The sequence below is a fragment of the Balaenoptera physalus genome, assembly GCF_965194825.1.
Source record: "Balaenoptera physalus genome assembly, chromosome: 3".
Taxonomy (NCBI): Eukaryota; Metazoa; Chordata; class Mammalia; order Artiodactyla; family Balaenopteridae; genus Balaenoptera; species Balaenoptera physalus.
In genome coordinates this window covers 59,174,321-59,195,631 of record NC_138890.1, presented here as the reverse complement: position 1 = coordinate 59,195,631, position 21,311 = coordinate 59,174,321, and the positions used below count along the sequence as shown (strand labels likewise).

The following is a 21,311-nucleotide window of genomic DNA, read 5'->3' as shown; positions in this document are numbered from 1 at the left end:
TTGCTTGTGAGAATGTAAAATGGTACAACCACTTTGCAAGCAGTCTGGCAACTTCTTTAAAAGTTAAACATAGCCCTACTATATAGCCTAGTCATTCCACTCCTAGGTATTTACAAAAGAGAGATGAAGGCATATGTCCGGGACAAAAACTTGTACATGAATGTTCACAGCAAAACAAAAAAGAACCAAAACTGGAAATAATCCAAATGCCCATCAACAAGTAAATAAATAAATTATGGTAAGCCCATACAATGTAATATTACTCAGCAATAAAAAAGAATGATCTATTAATATAGCTAACATACATTATGCTGAAAGAAGCCAAAAGAAAGGGTTCATATTGTGTATAAGTCCATTTATATAAACTTCTAGAAAATACGAACTAATCTATAGTTATAGAAAGCAAATCAGTGGTTAGTTACCTGGGGATTGGGGCACAAGGAGGAATGAGAAGGAGAGAATACAATGGGTCAGGAAAAAACTGTTGAGGGTGATGGATATATTCGTTATCTTGCCTGTGGCAATGGGTTCACAAACTGTGCACTAAATATATGCAGTTTATTGTATGTTAATTATACACCAATAAAGCCGTTTAAAGAAAAAAGATGTCCAAAGGATCTCTGGCAAAACAAACAGGTGAAGACCCCTGAATAAAGTATGAGCTACTCTAGGCAGGGGGCGGGGGGGAAAAAAGCAAGTGTGGGTTATCTTTTTACTTGATCCTCAAGTTCTAACATTAAAAAAAAAAAAGGCAGCTATATCTGAGATATAAGCCTACTACCTTGGTTGTCTGTGACCTTTAGGATCAAAGATGGTTTATAAGCAACCTCTGTTGGATCCTTGAAGTATGCTAAGTCTTCAAAGAAAATGCAAATCCTATTGCTTTCTAACAGTACTATTCCTAAAACAGGGAATAAGTCACAGAATCAGAAATCCAAAAAAATAATCTAGGACACCATAAACTCTACCTGTATCTGTTACCTAACAAAATGACAAAGTAGCTACTGCCTAAAGACCACTTATAACCACAATCAAGGATGGAATCTCCCATCTTCCATATAACAATGCTTCCACATAGGAATGCTGTGTTTCTCTTAATTCTTTATGATTTTTCTCTTTTGTGTCCCCTTATCTGTTTCATACCCCTTCTTGGAGGGAAGAAATTTAAGCAAATATTTAAAGGACAAATTGACACTCCCTAATTGTCACAGAGCCAAGCAACAGAGTCAGTTTCTTCAATCTTTTCCCTTTCAGTCTCATAGCTTCTAGCGTATCTGTTCCTTTTATATAATCCCTTTCCTCCAAGATCCTGAAATTTACTAAAGGAAATGTAGAATCCAAAATTTTATGCTTTTGCCTCCTCCATTTATTTATCCAATTTCCAACCTACAACTGTAAGAAGGGATTGCTGCACTGAGTGGGTGTTTGGGCTTGATGACATTTAAAGTCCCTTCCAACTCTAAAATTTTAAGACTACATTCATAGCAAGCTTTACTAATGAATGGAAGTAAGAATCTCAAAATTGAAAGAACAATGATTCACCCAGAGTTATTCTGTAATTAGTGGTAAAATTCCTTAAAATACTGGTCTCAATTCCCCTTTTCCTTCAGTAATTCTCTTACTTTCTTAAGAAAGGTTCTTTGATTAGAAAAACTGTGTTTGTTAAAAAAAAAAAGACAGGTAGAAAAGGTAAGATATGTTCATAGTGATTAAAATATTCTTTACTTTTCAATTTTAGCTTCAAGGTTTTAAGAGATTTTAGTATAAGCATCTTTTACTGCTCCTGATTCCCCAAAGGCCTGGCTATCCAAGGGATTAGAACCAGTCCTTATAGCAGCAGGGCACTAGTAAAAACAAAGAGGGAGGGAATGATAAGACAGCTAGGCACAGGAAGAAGGTTGGCATTGTCTCATCTAACCCTAACTAGGGGCAAACACCCAATGCTGCTTTGCTGGTTAGCAAGAGGTGAATTTTTTCCCACTGCTTTCAGACAAAAGTGATTGAGAATAGAAGGCTCAACATAATAAAGAAAAACACAAGATTTGTTTCAATATGGGGATGCTTTTTGTAGTCATGAATGATTTCAGCTAAGACATAAAATGAGAGAAAACACCACCTGCATATACAAACTCTTTGTTTCTCTATAATACCTAATATTTCTTGTTAATAAACATGATTTTAACCTGTTCTTCTAAATCATATGTGGTATAACCTTATCTTTTAAGCCTCTATTACATTTCACTGAAAATATAACACTCTCCAAGAATAACGTGGCAATCCATTTATAAAATACACTGAACACCCCAGGGGATAACAAAAGGTGATTTTATCACACAGGAAATAAAATTAGTCTATTCTGACCCATATACCCATCAACAAAGTTAAATTACTTCTCACTTATTACTATTTTCTTAGCTTTTTAAAGATTTTTTTGATGTGGACCATTTTTAAATTTATTTATTTATGGCTGTGTTGGGTCTTCGTTTCTGTGCGAGGGCTCTCTCCAGCTGTGGCAAGCGGGGGCCACTCCTCATCGCGGTGCGCGGGCCTCTCACTATCGCGGCCTCTCTTGTTGCGGAGCACAGGCTCCAGATGCGCAGGCTCAGCAATTGTGGCTCACGGGCCCAGCCGCTCCGCGGCACGTGGGATCCTCCCAGACCAGGGCCCGAACCCGCGTCCCCTGAACTGGCAGGCAGACTCTCAACCACTGCACCACCAGGGAAGCCCTCTTAGCTTTTTAAATAAACAATTTACAGGACATAAAAATTTCAACTCTTTTTATAAAAATATCCCAACATTTAACAACTCTCTCAAGGCAGAGATTTTAATTCTGAGGCATTCCCTCAGTTTCACCTCCTGTGAGGGAGGATTTCCTTTGAGACAAGTAAATGTAACATTATCCAGTGGATCCTTGTGCTGTCTCTTTAAAGACCAGGCAGGCAGAGGGCAAATTTTTAAGGTATCATTCTGTCATCTCAAACTCTCAATAACATTCCTGTAGGCTCCCCTCCCTCCTTCCAAACTAAGTAATCCCTGTGTTTATCAACTTCAAAAAACACAGATGACTTGTATAAAGTTCTCTGCATACTCCTTGGTTTTCAGCGACCTTTTGGATCAAAGTTAAAGAAGCAGGTATCTGCATGAACAACTCCACTTCTTTCATAATCTCTACCTTTCCTAATATTTATTTAAAATTCTGCCTGGCATCCTTCATCTTTGCTCTCATTTTGGATGAACAGGGGTCTACAACTAAATATACTTTCACTCTCACTTTGCTTTTATTTATTTTAAAAATAAATTTATTTATTTTTTTATTTTTGGCTGTGTTGGGTGTTCGTTGCTGCGCACGGGCTTTCTCTAGTTGCAGCAAGCGGGGGCTACTCTTCATTGCGGTGCGAGGGCTTCTCATTGTGGTGGCTTCACAGGTTCTATGCGCGCGGGCTCAGTAGTTGTGGCTAACAGGCTCTAGAGTGCAGGCTCAGTAGCTGTGGCACATGGGCTTAGTTGCTCCATGGCATGTGGGATCTTACCGGACCAGGGCTCAAACCCGTGTCCCCTGCATTGGCAGGCGGATTCTTAACCACTGCACTACCAGGGAAGTCCCTCACTTTGCTTTTAGAAGGGCATGAAACTGCAACACAGCAATAATTTTACATAGGCATCCAAAACGAAACAAGATTTTAAAAATTACATATCTTCTATTATTTCTAATCCCACACTAAAATTCATGTTTTACAAAGTTAGGCTCCTAGTTGAATCAAGATGCGATAGTCTTTTTTAAAATGGATCAGTTCTTGATTGTATGAGAAGACATGGAGTCTGTAAAATGCAGGAATACTCTGCAGCTTCCTAACATCCTGGTTATACTTACTCCCCTTACACATATTTCAGAAATCATTCTCTCTGACACCCACATTCATCACTGCTGAAAAGGCAGAAAACACTCTGTTCATTTAGCATTTTTATTTCCCTTCATCTTAAGGGCTTCCAAAAGGAACTGGTATAATGCTGGACGAGGGATAAGCTCATGGTCCAGGAGAAGACAGACTCAAGAAGAACCAAGGGGAATGGAACACCAGACAGCCTGGCTGTCACACACATTAGCATCTCGAACAACCACATGTTTTAAAAAGATGAGCCCTACCACTGTTTAAACTTAGACTCCCTGTGTCCTTTCCACACAAGATGCCTCTAAGGGTAAAGAGCAGATCTTAGGCAATTTGTGAGCTCTGTGTTCTCATCAGTTGATCTGTAATTAGAACCTGCCATCAGCTTGGAAAGGTATGTAGCAGCTAAAGGGATTAGTAACCCCTCAGATGCAAACAAATACCTTCAGGCACACTAGGTCCAAACCAGTGCAGTTTTATAAAATGCATTGTTAATGGAGCTCCTGAGGACACACACTGTAGAAAAGGTGCAGTAGGCGAAACAGCTTTGAGTTCACTTTTAGCCTGTAGTTCAAGAAAACTACGCCATGGGTAACAAAAGCAAACCAGCAATCTCGCCCGCTCTACCCACCCCCATATACATACACAGACACAAAGAGAAGTGGATTGCAATGCTCCTCCTAGGCTCTCATTTCCACAGAGTTCTTTTATAAAGAGCAATGAGAAAGACAGAATATCCTGAAGCCTTGAGGTATGGTATAGTTGGCAATAAAGGGGTTAAGCAGCACTACTTTCCTGGAAACTTTCCAATTCCCTAGCCAGGAATGCAATTCTCCTCTCTACCTGTGTGTGTGCTACATATTTTTTAAAAATTCAGCAGATTAAGAGTTAAGACCAACACCTCAGAAAGAAAAAGAGAACTTGGTTCAGCTGCACCCTCTCTAAAGCAAATACCAACAACTCTGAGCCAAATCCACTCAGCATACACGAAACTCCATGGACATTCCAAAAAACAGGTGAAAAGAAGCTGAATTTCCTCAGGTATCTCACCTTTCAGCCCCACACACTTAGTAGAATTTACAAATCTGTGAAACGCATAAGTGTTAGATAAAACAAAAGCACATGTAAAATTCCATTTAGAACCTGGAAAACATTTACAAGTCACAGAGGTCACTATAAATCAGCAAAAACAGCTGGAATTTGGGTGAGGAAGGTCAAAGGGTAACCATGGAAACAAAAGCAAAACAAAATGATACAGAAATAGAAGAAATATGGGCCTTAAAACTTAAGGCTTAGAAGGAAAGCTCCCTAACTAGAAGTTCATGCTTATCCTAAAGAAACATAAGGGAATGTTGCTTTGGTCACCATAGGGGGAAAGCTGTCACTACTATTAAACCTACATTTCTGGGGGAAAAAAGACGTTCACCAGATAAAAACACAGGCAGTGACTGACAGCCTACAGTCACAGGAAAGGACATCCAGAAGCACCTGTCTTGCTAGAAATAGGTAGGAAGAGATGAGTCACTATTTTAATTCTGTTTAGTACTCTCCACATCGCAACCCTCTAGGTCCCAAAGCAACATTATCCTCCTTTTCCATCACTTTCTCAGTTTTCTTCCCAGACTTGTGGAGTTGGGTCAGAATGCTAAGGGGTGCGGATAAGAGAAAAGAGAAAGAAAGAGGAAAAAGTTAGAAACCTTTTGGTTAGTAGAAAGAGATACTGGGGTGGCAGAGTAATTACCTGGGAGAGAAGACTACATTACAGTTACAACTAGCAAATGGTTATTAAGATCCAAAACTCCCTCTCTTGGACAGCACCCCCTATCTTTCAAAGCTTCTACAGTAAAAAGCAAACAACTCCCTGGAGAGAGGAGTAAAAAAGAAGATGCAGTGTGTGCAAAGGTAATGAGATACCACAGTGTTACACGAATATCAATATTCTTTCAGATTGGAATTGGCACCTGATGAAAGTCAGACTCTTCTACAGGTTGGACAAGGGCTGTCAGTAGCCTTGGGGCACAGGATGTGGCAGAAGAGCTGAAGAGATAGTTATCATGGGAAACTTACAAAAGGCAATTCCCTTAGGTACTCACAAACTTCTTGGCCTTTTAGTCTAACTTCCTCCCCATGGGGGAGGGTGATCACCGTCCTAAGAAGGGCATATTCATGAGAGAAGTTCGAACCCCTTGAAAAGTGATAAGCAACAGGGCAAAGAGACAGGTTCTCCGGATAAGGAAATACTGAGAGGCCAACTACCGTCATGCCCAATGACCAGAGGAACTGGGCAGGTACCCATTCCTGTAATCGCAAGGACAGACGTCCAAGGGAGGAGGGAAGGCAGGGCCCAAGTCAGGTAACATTCCTGAGGGGAAGGATTATCAGGTGACACTGGGCTGAGGGCCCAGAGAGGAGACTGGGCGGGAGGAAAGTTAGCAGGTGAAAGAGATCAATCTTGGGGAAGGAAGTGACCTTTGGAGAAGCAAATAGGAGGATACCAAAAACAGGGGGAAGGGTAATAAGAGAAAATGGACCCCGAAAAGCACACAGGATCGAGATAGAGAAGGCGTGTTCGGGTAACGGAGAAAGAAGAAAGGAAGTGGGGCTGAGAGGGACGAGATGGGGCCGAGACCGGCCAGGGCTACGGGGGCTAAGAGCAGAGCCTGCGGGCTGGGGGATGAGGAAGCCCCGAGGTTGCCGGGGCAAGAGCCGGGTGGGACTCCGGGGCTCCGGGAGGTCCCGGAGCAGTCGGAGGTCGGGCTTCGGAGCCCGGGACCGAGCAAAACGAGGAAGGGAGGCGCGGGGTGGGCTCCCTAGAGACGGGCGTGCACCCCTGGGGCCGCCTGCGGGGGTCTCCGGGGTCCGGAGGGCGGTTACGGGGCCAGGCTGAGGGAACCGGGTGGGAGGGACACTCACAAATTTCTTGGATTTGCCGCCGTCGCCGCCCGCCGAAGGCAGCTCGTCCGGGCTCCGGCCCTTCTTCTTATCCCGGGTCCCGCGGCCGGGCCCCGGGCCCCCGCCGGGCGGCTCCATGTCCAGGTTCGTGCTGCTAGTGACCCCGCGCCTACGCCGCTCCCGCCCGGCAGCTCCAAGCCCGCCGCCGCCGCCGCCCAGCAGCTCCTCAGCCAGCCGCCGCGCCCCGCCTCATTAGCATGCCGGGCTGCGCGCGCCTCATGAATATACAACCGCGACGCCTCGCTCCCGCCCGCCTGCCCCACTTCCGCCCGGACACGCAGCCCCTACCAACGGGCGAAGGGAGGGGGGTGGAGGAAAGCCGCGGAAGCGCACTACCTGCCTGGCGGGCCTAACCATTCGGACCCACGTTGGGGGGGGTGATGGTGAGTGGGCGGGGCAACTCTCCCGGACAGCGCCCCCTGGCGGTTCGAGCGGCACAGGCCTCCCTGCTCCCACGCAGTGCCCACGTGGCTGTAAAGCCTGGACCCTCTCACACTCCAGACCAGGATATTATTATCTGAACCAAAAATCGCATAAGAGAGACTGTTATCTTGGCAGAAAATTTAGTGCCGGGCTTTCCAGGATAATATAGTTTTTATGTGTGCAATACCCATTGAGCACATGAAAAAATAAAGTGATAGCTACCATTTATTGAAAGCTATGTGCCAAGAACAGAGCTTGGTCCAGGGCCAGCACTAGACTGAAGTCGACTAGCTCTGGAGTTAGATTACCTAGTTCTAAATCCCAGGTCTACTACTTTCCATGTTTCTAATCTGGAAAAACTAGTTATTGCTACAGTGTGCCTGAAGCTTAATAATAGTTAACCATTTACCATACACTTGTTCTATGCCAGACACTATGCAAAAACACTCTACACCTATTTTCTCACTGAATCCTCACAGTGCCATGTGATAGATTCCACTAGTCTCACCATTTTAAAGATAGTATATTTGGACATCGACAATTGAAGTGACTTGCCCAAGGACACATAATGAAGTGACAAAAAACTTAAAACCAGGTTGGTCTGACTGCCAAGCCCTATGTTTAACCAGGATTCCCTACTGACATAAACCAAACCTGAGTGAAAAGAGCAGGCATTCTCCAAAAGTGTGTTCTTTGCTCTACTAGCTTGATTCCTCCCTCAGTAATTTCATCTATTCTCAAGAATAGCTACATCTGTCCCTTGTGTGAAAAGCCTGTGGTACCCAGTAAGCCCTCAAAGTCTGGACTTAATTATCTTTCCCACAACTGGCAAAAGATTTCAACTGCATGTTCCTGGAGGGCAGTCAGTGACTCACTCACTAGGGAGCCCAGTGCTCAGTCTAGGGTCTGTTATATTACAAAGACTCTGCCAAGCTGGCTGGCTCCTAAATCTGACCTTCATCTCTTACCTTCCACTTTCTAATTGCCTGATGGACAGTTGCACAGAGTTGTCCAGCCCGCACTTCGAAATCAATTTGTCCAAAACAGTTCAAAAGCTACTTACTTTCTATGTTAGTGTTGAGAAACAGACAGGATCAGAGCATGGAAGGAGTGATCCAGGTATTACTCTTCTTTCTTGTACCACTGTCTACATCTACTATAGCATTTATCTTACTCCCTACTGGACTATAAACTCCTCCAGGGAAGAGTCCATGTTTGTGGCTACTACAATATCTAGCATCATTCTTCACATAGATAATGAAGATAAGGAGCAACTGCTTATGTCAGTCACCGTTTTATCTCAGTGTATCCTCACCAACTAGCATCACCAATCCCAAGACCCAGGTTCAAAAACCTGAAGTCATCTTCTACTCCCTCTCTTAAGCTAGTAATCTGCTCAGGTTTGTCTAACTCTTAACTAAAATGCTCTCTTAACTCCCTATATATGAGTAAGAGAATCCATGTAGAATACATATATACAGGTCCTAATGTAAGGTGAGTGCTGAATGAATGTTAACTATGATTTTTATTATATACATCATCACCCCATTTCCTCTCTCTTCATACACAGGCAGCTAGCAAGAATTAAGAATATCCCTAGAAAGGCAAAAGGTACAAAAAATACCAACTTGGTTTATTGAATAAAAAGGGTGGTAAAATGGACATAAAGCCAAAAGTTAGAATAGGACATTTTCACATCCTCCCCCATCTCAAAACTGCACTTCCCATCATCTGGGTTAAGGTGTTAGGGAGTCAGAGCCCCCTAAAATCCCTTACTCTTCACCTGCGCTGGAAACAAGACCTGCATTAGGAGAACCCAGGAGGAAGTCAAAGGCAACCTTACTCCTGTCTACCCCCTCACCCCTAAAGTCTCTGGGTTAGAGGGAAGTAGGGAAGGAATAAGTGAGCCAGAAGGGCTGGGACTGGCCTCTAGGGCTCACCGCCCAAGATGTCCTAGAGATGGCTATCCTTGTCCCCATCCAATCCCTAATAGGTACCATTCTCAGACCTTGGGAGGGAGAAGAGAGGGGATAGTTGGTTCCAGAACAAGATGTGGTCTCCAAACCCTCCCCCAGCGTTGGTAAAAGCCCTGAGAGTAACCTGACCAGGGGTGGAAGAGCCACACCTTTTCCCTCCCACCCAACCAAGAGGTAAAAAGGAATATCTGGGGACATAGCAAGCCCAGCCACTCTTAAATCTCCACGTCGCTTTCCTTGTCATTGTCATGGTCTCCATCATAGAATTCATTGGATGCCTCTGGCCTACAAAGCAAGGAAAGAGAGAAAGAGAGGTCAGGCTCCCACTCTCCAAGTTCCAATCTTCTCCCACATAGGCACCCTCTCTGGAGCCATTTCTCAGGCCCGCATTGTCAGGGAGCCACTCCTCTCCTTCTGCTGGTAGAGACTGATTGCTATTCATTCATGCATTCATATAGTCAATAAACATTTACTAACAGACTACTCTGCGCCAGACACTGTCATAAGCCTTAGCAATAGAGAATAAATCAGACAAAATTTCTGCCTATCCTCAAAAAACTCACCGAATAAATGAGACTGACAGTAACTAACAAAGTAAAAACATAAATATGGTAATTTCAGATGGTGGAAAGCACGATGAATAAAATGAAATAAAGGGATGTGACTGAGCGTGATGGGAGGAAACGGGTAAAATTTCAGATAGGATTATCAGGAAAGGCTGTTCTAACAAGGTAAGACCTGAAGTCTGAGAAGAAGCTGGACAGGCAAAGATATCAGGAAGACCATTCCAAGCTGCAAGAAAACCAAATACAGAAGTTATAAGGTGGACGGAGACTGATGTATTCCAGTGAGAAAAGGAGGTCAAGATGGCTAGCAGAAGTGTGCACAGAGGAGGGTCATTAGAGATGAGGCCAGGGACATAGGTAAGGGCCTTTTAAAGCATGCAGGGCCTTTTAAAGCCACCGTCAGAAATTTGGATTTTCTTCTAAGTGCAATGGAAAGGAGCATTTTTAGCAGAGGAGTGACATACTATAAACCTGTAGTGAGCAAAGGGATGTGAAAGCAACACAATACTGCTCTCTTTCTTTTTGGAAAACTATTCTCTGGGAGAATATGTATAACTGAATTATCCTGCCCACAGCTGATAACTGAGAAAGAAGGAAGAAAGTCATCAAAGAGAAGCCAGGGAACAAAGTCAGGAAAGGCCCCCTCTGCCTGGAAAGCAATGTCTCAGTTACCTCTAAGTGCACAAGGGTTAAAGGTGAGGAGTCAGAGACTCGAGTTTGAATCTCAGCCCTGATATTTAACTAGCTGTGGGACTTTCAGAAAGTTATTTAACCTCTCTGAGCCTTAGATTCCTCTTCTGGTAATTTAAGAATAGCGCCTCTTAGGGTTGTCTGATGGCAAGAGACTGATGACAGGATGACATTGTATCATGTATGTTTTAATATAAAGCACTCAGTAACAGTCTGCTGCTTAGCAAACCCACAAAAAGTGGTAAAACTTATTACTACTCTGCAAATGATATGCAAGCTGGAGCTATAGGCATCAAAGAAAAGGAGCTCAGTGGATGGTCTGACGGTAGGGCTTAGGACAGGAAGAGGCCTGAGGCTTCTGTCGGCTGTTGAGAGCAGGCTGTGTAATGCAGAGACTAGGCCCAGGTACCAGCCTGGAACTACAGACGAAAATAAAACAAACTTTGCCAAAAGGAAGAACTTAAAAACAGATTTTTTAAGAAAATCAATTTCCAAAAGTCGAGCCCCAGAGACCTGGAGAAGTTGAGAAGGAGATGAGGGGTCAAAAAGGATCCCTGAGGCCAGATGTTCAGATACTTCCTCAACCAAGAGAGAAAATAAGGGGTTACTCACGGAGGAGAAGGGTTGGAGTGGTCCCAAGGGTCTAAGCAGTAAAGCCCAGGTCCAGAGGAGAGATCTGGAAGCCTGAACTCTAAGAAAGAGAGAAGATTCTGGAAGGGACTGAGAAGCCCATCAGACTCTGCAGCAGAGCCAGCTCAAACATCTAACAGTGTGTGGGAGCAGGACCAGGTGTCCTACAAGCGTCCAGCTGTGGCTATCTCCCAGTCACATAAGGAAATCTGTTCTCTATTAAGTGCATCTGTTTCTGTACTTTGGGTTCTGCTGTCTTTTCCCTTCATTTTTCAGAAAAGCCTGGTTTGGGGTTTTTTAAAAAGTCTATTCTAGTCTTTTTTTCCCCCTAATTCAGTGCATATGTAAATATTTTAATATGTATCTCAGAGAGGTAAAGACATAAAAACACACACACATACACAATACAACTGAGAAAATTAACTGAGGAAAGAAATCTAAGGGCCTTTCAAGAGCAGTGTATGGGCAGTGACCTGTCCAGCTTAGAATCTGGAAAGAGTGAGTAAAATGCTGGCAAGAATATAAACTGTTACAGACTTTATGGAAGGCAATTTGGCAACAAATAAAAAAAATTTAGTGCACACAGCCTTTGACCTAGCAGCAACAATTCCAGGAATCTCACCCACTCAAACAAGCATGCAAAGATGTATATGTATGGGGATTCACTTCCATACTCTTTGTAATATGGATAAAATGGGAAATAATGTAAATGCCCATCAATGGCACTTGGTTAAATTATGCTACATCCACACAATGGAATATTATACAGCTAATAAAATAATGAAGCAGATTTTTATATATATTGGCATGGAAAGATACACTGTTACGTTAAAAAAAAAAGTTGGAAATTGTAGAACACGTATAGAGCGATCCAACTTGTATTAAAAAAAAAAGACTGCACAACTCTGAAAATGAGTGTATGTGTGCCCTTGTGTTTATATGTGAATGTTGAATAGTAGAGTTGTAATCTATAGAAAATATCTGAAAAGATAGAAATCAAACTATTAACATTGGTTACTTTGTGAAACGGGTCTGGGATCGTGTAAAAGCAAACTGAACATATTTTGGTGCTGTTTAAAATTTTTACAACAAACATATGTTACTTATGTCATTAGAAGCAGGGGAGAAAAGTGTGGGATTGCCACATACCAAAGGAGGTAAGCCAAGGACAATTAGGCTAATGCCCTCTAATGTACTTTTTCCCTCTTAACCTCCCCAAAAAGCTTGCGGGAATCCCTTGCTCTCAGGTCCCTGCCCCAGACCTGCTGTAGTTCTCCTCGGGACCCCTCTCCTCTGCGTCAGCCTCATCAGTCCTGTCATAGGTTAGGAGGTCTGCCGGCACATCGTGAATCTGGACGCTAGGTGCATGGTTCAGCATCTTCAGGTTTTCAAAGATTGTCTGGCGGATCTGGTCCAAATACTGGTTGGGGATGAGGAACAGACAGTGAGCAGCTCCCAGTGATTCCCAGGGCATCTATGCTTCTAACTGCCTTTTGCCCCTACTGTCCTAGTTTCAATCCCACCTTGCATCTTAGTTTGAGTCTCCCAGCTGGTAACTGTCCCTCCTCCCAACCCTGACTGCTTCTACTTTAACCTGGGCTGCCTCCTAGCTGAAAACAGTGACAGTGATGGCTGAGAACTTTCTTTTCTTCCCTGGTTTCTCTGATTTCCCACATCCTGGACCTCTCCTGGGCTCCCCCACCCTGGTGCTCAGCTTCTCCGAGCTGCTGACCTGGCGTGAGTTCTGATTCTCGATGCGGGTGCTGACATCTGGATGGAGCGTGAAGTCCGGGGCAAAGTACTCGAAGTATTCTTGGGGGAAAAGGAGATTAGGAGGAGACGTTATGGCTCAGATAGAGGCAGGCAGGTCCCAAGACTTGCCACTCTCTTTCCTTTCCATCCAAAACCCCTACATAATAGCTGCCCAACCTTTTCCCTGACCTGGGTCCAGGGGTTTAGTCTGCAGAGCTCTGAGAAAGTCAAACTTTCCACCTGCTTTCAAACCAGGCCATTTTGGGGTCTTGTGAAAATGGCCTTCCTGTTCTGGGGGCATCATGGGGTGGTCCTTACCACTGTAGGGAAGCTCCTCACTAATGGCCTCTTCTACTAGCAGCGATGTCTCATACGTCCTGAAACAAACCAGCAGAGGGGGCGGGCTGAGCAAGTGGGCTAAAGGGCCCACCTGGTCATCTCTCAGGGAGCCCCTAACTCACACTGGACAAGGGGGAGGAGGAAAACTGGGGGCGTACTCACCAGCAGCGGGCAACATTCCGGACAGTATAGCCACCACCACCTAGCACCAGCAGAGGGATATTGAAGCTCTTGACATATTCAACGCACTCCCTGTTAAAAGGAACCAGAGGAACGGGTGGCAGAAGTTACCAAAAGCCAAAGTATACGCTTCTAGACATTGCCTGGAAAGGTGCACAAGGAAACTAGAAATGTTCTCTATCTTGATCTAGGCAGTGAAAATCACTGAGTTATATCCCTGAGATTTGCGCACTTTATTATCCACATGTTGTGCCTCAATAAAAACTTTAAAATAGGGTGCACTCCTACCTCTGTCCTGCTCAGCACCCACCCTGGCACCCGACCTGTTAATCAACTGTTCTCACCAAGGCACCAGCAAGTGCTGTCAGTTTAGCCACCAAAATATAACTCAAATCATCTGCTTCTCTCCATCAACCACCTCCTCCAACTTAGCATCCTGCCTACACAACACCAATAGCTTCCTAACTGGTCTTCCCACTTCCACTCCTGTGTACCCCGCCGCCACCCCAAACCTTTCTCCATTCAGCACTCAGAGCATTCACTTTAAAATATGAGCTGGATCATATCAGTTCCCTGTTTAAAACCTGTCTAAAGTTTCCCATCACATCTGAAATATAATCCAGACTCCTTACCAGGGTCTAAAGGCTCTGCACAACCCCACCACTGCCGACTTCTCAGACCTCACCTCAAACCACCTGCAGCCTGCTCTCCCTGTCCCTACCTTGCTGGTTTTACTTCATCTCCTCCACTATACCAGCTCTGCCCTGTCTCAGAGCCTCTGCATGGGTCCTTCTCACTGCTTGGGATAGACCTCCCTCTGCTCCTTTTATGGCTCGCTCCTTTTAGCCTCCAGGTCTCAGCTCAGAATTTTCGGAAATTCTTTCCAAATCATGCTATCTAAAGTAGGTTCTCCATTGTTATCCTGTGTCTTAGCTTTCTATCTTTTTCCTTCATAGAATTTATAACTATCTACCTGTCTTGTTTGCTTACTTATTTTTTGTCTGTTTCCTAGGCTAAACTGTAAACTCCATGGGAGTTTCCCCACTGCATCCCCATCTCCTAGTACAATGCCTGGAACACAATAGGCGCTTAATAAAAACCTACTGTGAATGAATGACCAACTGGGGAACACTGTTTAAGGTGACATTTCTGGTTCAAAGTACAAAATGTAGCTATTTTTGAGTCCCAGAAGGAGGTGAGGCCCATTCCCCAACTACTCCCATTCCATGTATTAAGGCCCAAGGCCACGTGAAAACCTGGGGGAGTGGAAGGAGGGCAGGTCTCACCCATGTCCTCGAATGCTGAGGTTGAAGCAGCCCAATCGATCACAGCCCAGAGAGTCAGCTCCACACTGCAAAAAGCAAAACCCAAGGTGGCTGCAGTGAGATAACTACTCAGAATGTCACAGATGTCCTTCACTTCCCTTCCCCCACCAGCCTAGGGACTCTCCTCTTTCCTGCTCTCTTCCCTCAAGCCCAGTGCCTGAGGAGGCACTGACAGTATTACCTGGAGCACAATGCACGTGGGTTGGTAGAAGTCCACCACCTGGTTGATAACCGGCTGGAAAAGGTGCTTGTAACCTGGGAGAGGGCCAAAGATGGGCACCTGGCACCCCAAGGGGATGGGGAGACAGGGAACAAAAGGAAAAAGGGGGTTCAGAGAGCGTGGAGCCCAGGAATGGGGCAACCCAAAGGGGCAACCACTGGTTCTGAACTTCTGGGTGGGGTCTGATGAACTTCTGGAGTAACTGATGGAAGCTAATGACCCTTTTCCCAGAAAAATGCACACACAATATGTTGCATACAATTTCCGGGGAGTTCATGGTCCCTCTGAAGGCCATTCATCCTTAAGGACACCTGGCCCAACAGCAGACAACACCAGGCAGAAGAGGTTAACTCAAGGAGAGAGAGAAGGAGCCTAGTGAGCGGGGAGAAGACTTCAGTACATACTCTGGTCATCAATGCCATCCCGCAGGGGCACATTGAGGCAGTAGTAGCGGCCACTCTCTGCTCCAACTTCATACATGTCACCTGTAGGGAAGTGGGGGGTGGGAGTGGCAGCAGTACCCGAGAGGTATCCACAACCCAGCCGCTTCAACCCCAACTGTACTCCGAGGGCCTCTCACTCCATCTATGTGCACCCATCACTCACTCCCTCGAACCACTAAATTCCTTGCAGCTTGCATTCATTCAACAGATACTTTTGGAGGGCCTACCATGAGCCAAGCTGGGAGCTAGGCACTGGGGATACAGCAGTAAAGAGAACTAACGAAATGATTGAAATCCCACCAAGCTTATATGCTTGGGAGGTAGGCATGATAAGGTGGGAGGCAGTAAACAAAACAAAACACCAAAATAAATTCAAACAGCAGTGAGTGCTCTGAAAAAAACAAGCAGAGTGATGTGACAGAGTAACGGGGTGATCAGGAAAGGTTTCTCCAAGGAGGGGGCCATCTGAGCTGAGACCTGAGGCTGAGGAGGAGAAAGTCATGGTAAGAGCTGACGAGTATGAAGGGGACAGACATTCCTATTCCCATACCTGTGCCAGGGAAGAAGTAGTTTCCATACTTGTGGAAGGACACTGTCATGACCCGGTCAGTGAGGTAGAAGGCTTCCTGAACCCCGTCACCGTGGTGGATGTCAATATCAATGTAGAGCACCCGAGGGTGGTACCTGGGGGGAGGGCAAAGCCAGGGTCTGAGGCAGAGGTGAACCCCAGGAGGAAAACCCCCAACCCACTCCTCCCAAACACAAGGCCTGGAATTATGAAGAGTCTACTTTGGCCCAAGTCACCTGAAACCTAATACCACCAGTTCCCTAAGGGCAACCCTGGGGCTCCAGCCTGGAGGCAGGGACAGGAGAGGGATGTGCAGAGAAGGCTGAAATGTGAGCAGGCAGCGGGGAATCTGCAGCAGAGCACAGGAAGAGGCAGCCTGAGAAAAGCATCAAGAACTTGGGAAAAGCTAGTGTGGGGTGGAGGTCAGGGTCAGGGCCAGGGCAGTCTCAGACCTCCTCAGCCAAGAGCCTCTTAAGTACCCCCACCTCCTCCCAGGCTACTTACTTGAGCAGCTCCAGGATGCCAATCACAATGTCATTGACATAGCAGAAACCAGAAGCCTACGGTAAGAGAGTGGTCTTACAAAGAGAGGATCAACTCCTCCACCCAGCTGCCCCCTAGTGTCATCCTGACCTCCTACCCTAGAGTAGCTGTTGTCTCCCCCATCTCCTCCTCACTCACCTCAAACTTCTTGGCATGGTGCAGACCACCAGCCCAGTTAATGGCAATATCACAGATCTGAAAGACAAACACCCAACTCACAGTCCTTCTCCTGCCCACCACCAAAGCTGGGAGCTCAGGGTCAGGGTTAAGCCCTTGGATTCAGGGACCCACAGAAAGGGGGAAATAGGACTCGGGGCTATGGTCACCTTGTTGTTCAGCTGGGTTGCTCCTTGCAGAGATGCGCCTGTGTAACGGGAGCAGAACTCAAAGAGCCCGGGAAACACTGGGCTGCAGGAAGAAGAGCAAGTTGGAGCCCTTTTACCTCTGTCCACTCCCTTCCTACACCTCTCTCCCTACCCCAAAGCCCTCTGATCTCCATGCTTCAATAACCCCCCTGCCCCTCCTACATACCTGAGTTATCTGCAAATTTATTTGACAAATATTTTAGACCAAACTATGGACCGAGCCTTGTGTGAGGCACTGGATGGGAAGTAGAGAAGCCCAGTGGTAGTATTCCCTAGCTGCACAAAGAGCATTTACAGGCCCCAGCTGTGGCGTGAGAGCTGACTCTGCATTCCCAGATCTATAAAGTGAACTCAGAAATAGCAGCAGCAATAACACAAAAAACAAGAAACCTCCCAAGACAGCATGTAACTGAAAAACCCAATGGGCAGGGCAGTGTGTGCAGGACAGACCACTGCGACTGGTGTGGTCAAGAAAGGCTTCATGGCATGAAGCTTCATGGTGGTGTGAAGGCTGAGAAGGCCTTGGAGAGGCTGAATGGGGAACAAGGGGTATTCCAGGAAGACACCCTGTGCAGCAGGGGTGTGGGGATAAGGTTGGGAAGGTGCTCAGTGCCAGCCTGAGGAGCTGGCCTCTATCCTCCAGCCCAGGCTGCTTCTATTAGTAGGATCTTTCAGGGAAACGGATTAGTGTAGTGTTTAAAAACCTAGGCTCTGGATCTGAATCCTGCCACCTCCACTGACCAGTTATGTGACTCAGGCTAAGTTACCAAAATCTCCTCAAATTTCAGTTTATGTACTTATGCCTACCATCAGGAAAAGGACTATTACATCTCAGGGTGGTGTGAGAATTAGGTGGATATACCAGTAATCCTTGGCATAGCAGAGTAAGTACTCAATAAACTGTAGCTGTTGTAGGAAACTATAGGATCAACAGCCGCATTTCTTCAAAAAATAAATTCAAAGGAGAGAAGGAAACATTATAGGTTAAGTCTTAAGAAACGTAGCAACCAAATATAATATGTGGACCTTGTTTAAATCCTAATTAAAGTAATTCAACCGCAAAAAGGAAAAAGTTTGAGACAATTGGAGAAATTTAAGTACTGATTGCATATTTGATGATATGAAGGAATTAATTTTTCAGGTGTGATGATATTGTTCACTTTTTTTAAAGAGTATCATTTGGAGATATATAGTAAAGTATTTATGGATAAAACGGTGTGACATCTGGAATTTGCTTTAAAATAATCTAACATGGGAGGATACAGATGAAGTAAGATTAGCCATTTGCTCTAAGTGTTGTAGCTCAGTGATAGATATATGCGGGTTCACCATACTTTCAGAAATGTTTGAAATTTTCCCTAACAAAAAGTTTAAAAATGAATCGAGGGCTTCCCTGGTGGCGCAGTGGTTGAGAATCTGCCTGCCAATGCAGGGGACACGGGTTCGAGCCCTGGTCTGGGAAGATCCCACATGCCGCGGAGCAACTAGGCCCGTGAGCCACAATTACTGAGCCTGCGCGTCTGGAGCCTGTGCTCCACAACAAGAGAGGCCACGATGCTGAGAGGCCCGCGCACCGCGATGAGGAGTGGCCCCCGCTTGCCGCAACGAGAGAAAGCCCTCGCACAGAAACAAAGACCCAATGCAGCCATAAATAAATAAATAAATAAAAATAAAACAAAAAACAAACAAACAAAAAAACACAATTTAAAAAAAAAAAATGAATCGAGTAGATGGCAGCTGTGTGGTCACTCTATTTTTGTGGATGTAGACTAGAATGGAAGCAAGGATCATGGCTTATCTTTGTCGTCCGCCTTCTTCCCACAGGGCCTAACTCTGAGGCTACTTCGTATGATATGAGTTCAACGTAAATGTGGTAATGTCTAATCACTCTCTTGCTTTTTAAAACCCTTTGATGACCTCCCCCTACTCAAGAGGTTAAAAACCCCAATTCATAATAGGGCTGTTTACTTTTCAAAGGCCCTACCTATCTCTTTAGCCTCGATTCAGATCACTCTCAGATTCTGTGGGTGGCCTTTTTTCTGTTCCTCAAATAAGTCACACTCTGTCCTACCACAGACCCTTAGCACATGTTGTCCCTACTGCCCAAGACATTCTTCCCCTCACCCTCCATCCTCCCAACTACCTTTCCTCTAATTACCTCCTACTTTCTTTAGATCTCAGCTCAATCTTTATTATTTCCTCTAGGAAGCCTCCACTGACCAGCCCCTGCCCAGGCTAGAGAATTCTCCCATGTATACACTCTCATAGTCTGTCATGTACCTCTCCTTCAGAGGCCTTAGCACAAGTGCAATATTAAAATTGTTTTGTTGTTGTTGATCATTGCGTCCCTAGCATTTAGCACAGGGCCTGGCCTACAGCCAATGACCAATAAATATTTGTTGAATAAACAAGTGAGTAAATGATGATTCATTGACAAGTATCCCCCCTCCATCGTATCTTCCCACTGCTGCCACAAGACCTCACTCAAGTACTCTCATTGAAATGCCTGGCAAAAAGGTGTCTGGCATCAAAGGTCCCAGTCCTCCCCTCACCAGTCATCGCCCACGTTGAAGGCATTAAGGCTCTTGGTGAAGCCTTGCATATTGGTGGGGCTGACTCTCTGCAGGAAGTCGATGTAGTCCTCAGAGTGGAAGCGGCACATGTCATGCTGGGAGGCCTGGTATGGCTTGAAGACCTCGGATGGAAACACAAGGTGAACCCAGGCAGGGTCAGTCCCACTCACTGGGCTGAGAATGCCCACACTTGGGGACTGTCCAAAACCACACACAGCAGTCCCTTCGCCCCCCCCCCATCCTTGTTATTCTATGAGACAAATGTCAGTGAAGAGAGACTCTGATTAGCTTGGTGGTTTATTATGATCAAGCCCCCTAAAGACCACTGGGCTTGCCTTTTCCATCCCACCTCCAGCCCAGCCTTTCCTACCTTCTCAAACCTTAACCCCCTTCCACCTGCCCTGTTCCTTGGATCTCCTATTCCTGATTCTCTTCATACTCATCTCCCCTGGGCTCTGACTCTGTCCTCTCTCTCCTATGAGTTCTTCTTAATTTTGGAATCAAATAATATGGGACACACGACAACCTTCTAATTAAAACCCAAGATGCCCAGGTGCTAAGCCAGAGATTTATTATCTTTTGAGGGGTTCACACACTTCTTTAGAAATTGGACAAGAGCAAAAAGTTTTTCTCTCCCCAGAAAATGCTCAAAGGCACATACTGGCAAACAATTTCAAGAGAGTCAGGGATTCACACACTAACATCACCTCAGTCTTTTCTATGACCAATTCACTTGTCTGTGCCTCAGCACAAGCAGTGGACACTCATTCATACTGTTGACTAATTCCCCCTGCAATGCATCAGGGCCGAGCAATATGTTATCATCGCATATCACTGCTATAAATTCCAAGCCAGGGACAGACAGCATGTGTATATCCGGGAGATGGAGGGATAGGTAGTAATTAAGTATAACTGTGTGTGTGGCGGGGGGGAGGGGGGCGGGTGGTATTCTAGGTTGAAAAGGGAATACCCAGGATATCTCCTTCTGTCCTACATACACATACACATTTACACAGAGGGCTGCAAAGTCCTCCCTGGAGCTCTAGCTTGGAGGTGGAGAGAGGTGGCAGAGAAGGAATGGGAATGAGGGTAAACCTCACATCCAGATACAGTGACCCAGCCGCCTTTCCTTCTTTGAGGCCACAGAACTGCCCTAAGATGCTGGGGAGGGAAAAACTTTGTGTCTTCAAACCAGCCCCACTCCACCCTAACCCTAGGCCAAGGGTTGGTCCACTTGAGGTCAAAAGGTGGCCGACCTAAGGTGAAAAAGTATCTCTCATTAACTCAGTGGATGCACCCACCAACACTCTGCATATGGGGGTGCTCCTGGTTCCTTCTACCACCCCCCCCCACTCTAGGGGTGGGTCGCTCTTGGTGCATTCAGTGCAGCCTACCCATCTCTAGGGCCGCAGCTCCTCCCCACCCTCAATCCCCAGCAGAAGCCGCGAGACTCACGATCATCTTCTTATAGAGACCGTAGTGCAGGACCAGACTATGGGTCAATGCCAAGCGATGGGGCTTCATAGGGTGACCAGCCCCTGGGGGTGAGAGAAGAGAGGTCGTCAGTACGCATCCCTGGAGTTGTAGCCCCGACCTCGAAACCTCCGCGTCCCGAAATCCCTCGCCTACAACCTTGCTCCCTCACCGTAGTGGAAGTTGCCCACGTCGGGGTCGTAGAAATAGGCCACAGTCTTGGCCATGGTGCCGGCGGGACCAGGCCCCGCGCCTCCGCCGCCAGCCTGGCCGCCTGCCCCACCCCCGGTCTTGCGTGCTGCGTAAGCACGCAGCCAGCCTCTGCGGAACCGGGAGAACCAAGCCGGCCTCCCCTAGACCACGCCCAGGCCACGCCCCCTGCGGAGTTCCGCCCTCGCCTTGCTAC

General features: G+C 45.9%; 2 protein-coding genes across 3 annotated transcripts in view; both read right to left on the bottom strand.

Annotated features, from left to right (window-relative positions):
• LOC309657692 (protein diaphanous homolog 1-like) overlaps positions 1–7,108 on the bottom strand; it is a gene marked incomplete at its 3' end in the record, with an annotated part of 42,381 nt that extends 35,273 nt beyond the window's left edge. The window contains exon 1 of the mRNA XM_082455516.1: positions 6,801–7,108. Within this exon, the coding sequence (XP_082311642.1) occupies positions 6,801–6,917 (117 nt within the window). The 5' untranslated portion in view covers positions 6,918–7,108. The remainder of the gene's footprint in view (positions 1–6,800) is intronic.
• Positions 7,109–8,874: 1,766 nt separating this feature from the next.
• On the bottom strand, positions 8,875–21,226 carry HDAC3 (histone deacetylase 3). 2 transcript variants are annotated; one of them, XM_082455315.1, is made up of 15 exons: positions 21,078–21,226; positions 20,888–20,970; positions 19,412–19,554; positions 16,821–16,902; positions 16,633–16,689; positions 16,456–16,511; positions 15,934–16,067; positions 15,345–15,425; positions 14,902–14,975; positions 14,682–14,746; positions 13,378–13,467; positions 13,195–13,253; positions 12,857–12,936; positions 12,387–12,544; positions 8,875–9,523 (listed from the first exon to the last, which is right to left on the bottom strand). In XM_082455315.1, the coding sequence occupies exons 1-15, from the start codon at positions 21,130–21,132 to the stop codon at positions 9,454–9,456; spliced, it is 1,287 nt and encodes a 428-aa protein (XP_082311441.1). In that variant the 5' UTR covers positions 21,133–21,226; the 3' UTR covers positions 8,875–9,453. The 2 variants fall into 2 exon arrangements, with proteins under 2 accessions (XP_082311441.1, XP_082311442.1); XM_082455316.1 differs by lacking the exon at positions 20,888–20,970 and having other exon boundaries at positions 21,078–21,192.
• Positions 21,227–21,311: the final 85 nt, after the last annotated feature.

What these genes read in the sequence shown, in the direction of transcription:
- HDAC3 (XM_082455315.1), bottom strand. Translation starts at nt 21,132, where the DNA reads ATGGCCAAGACTGTGGCCTATTTCTACGACCCCGACGTGGGCAACTTC. An exon ending in ACCATGCCAAGAAGTTTGAG is followed by an intron (nt 16,512 to 16,632) that starts GTGAGTGAGGAG and finishes CTCTTACCGTAG; the next exon opens with GCTTCTGGTTTCTGCTATGT. An exon ending in CTCAGCATTCGAGGACATGG is followed by an intron (nt 13,468 to 14,681) that starts GTGAGACCTGCC and finishes TCCTTTTAACAG; the next exon opens with GGAGTGCGTTGAATATGTCA.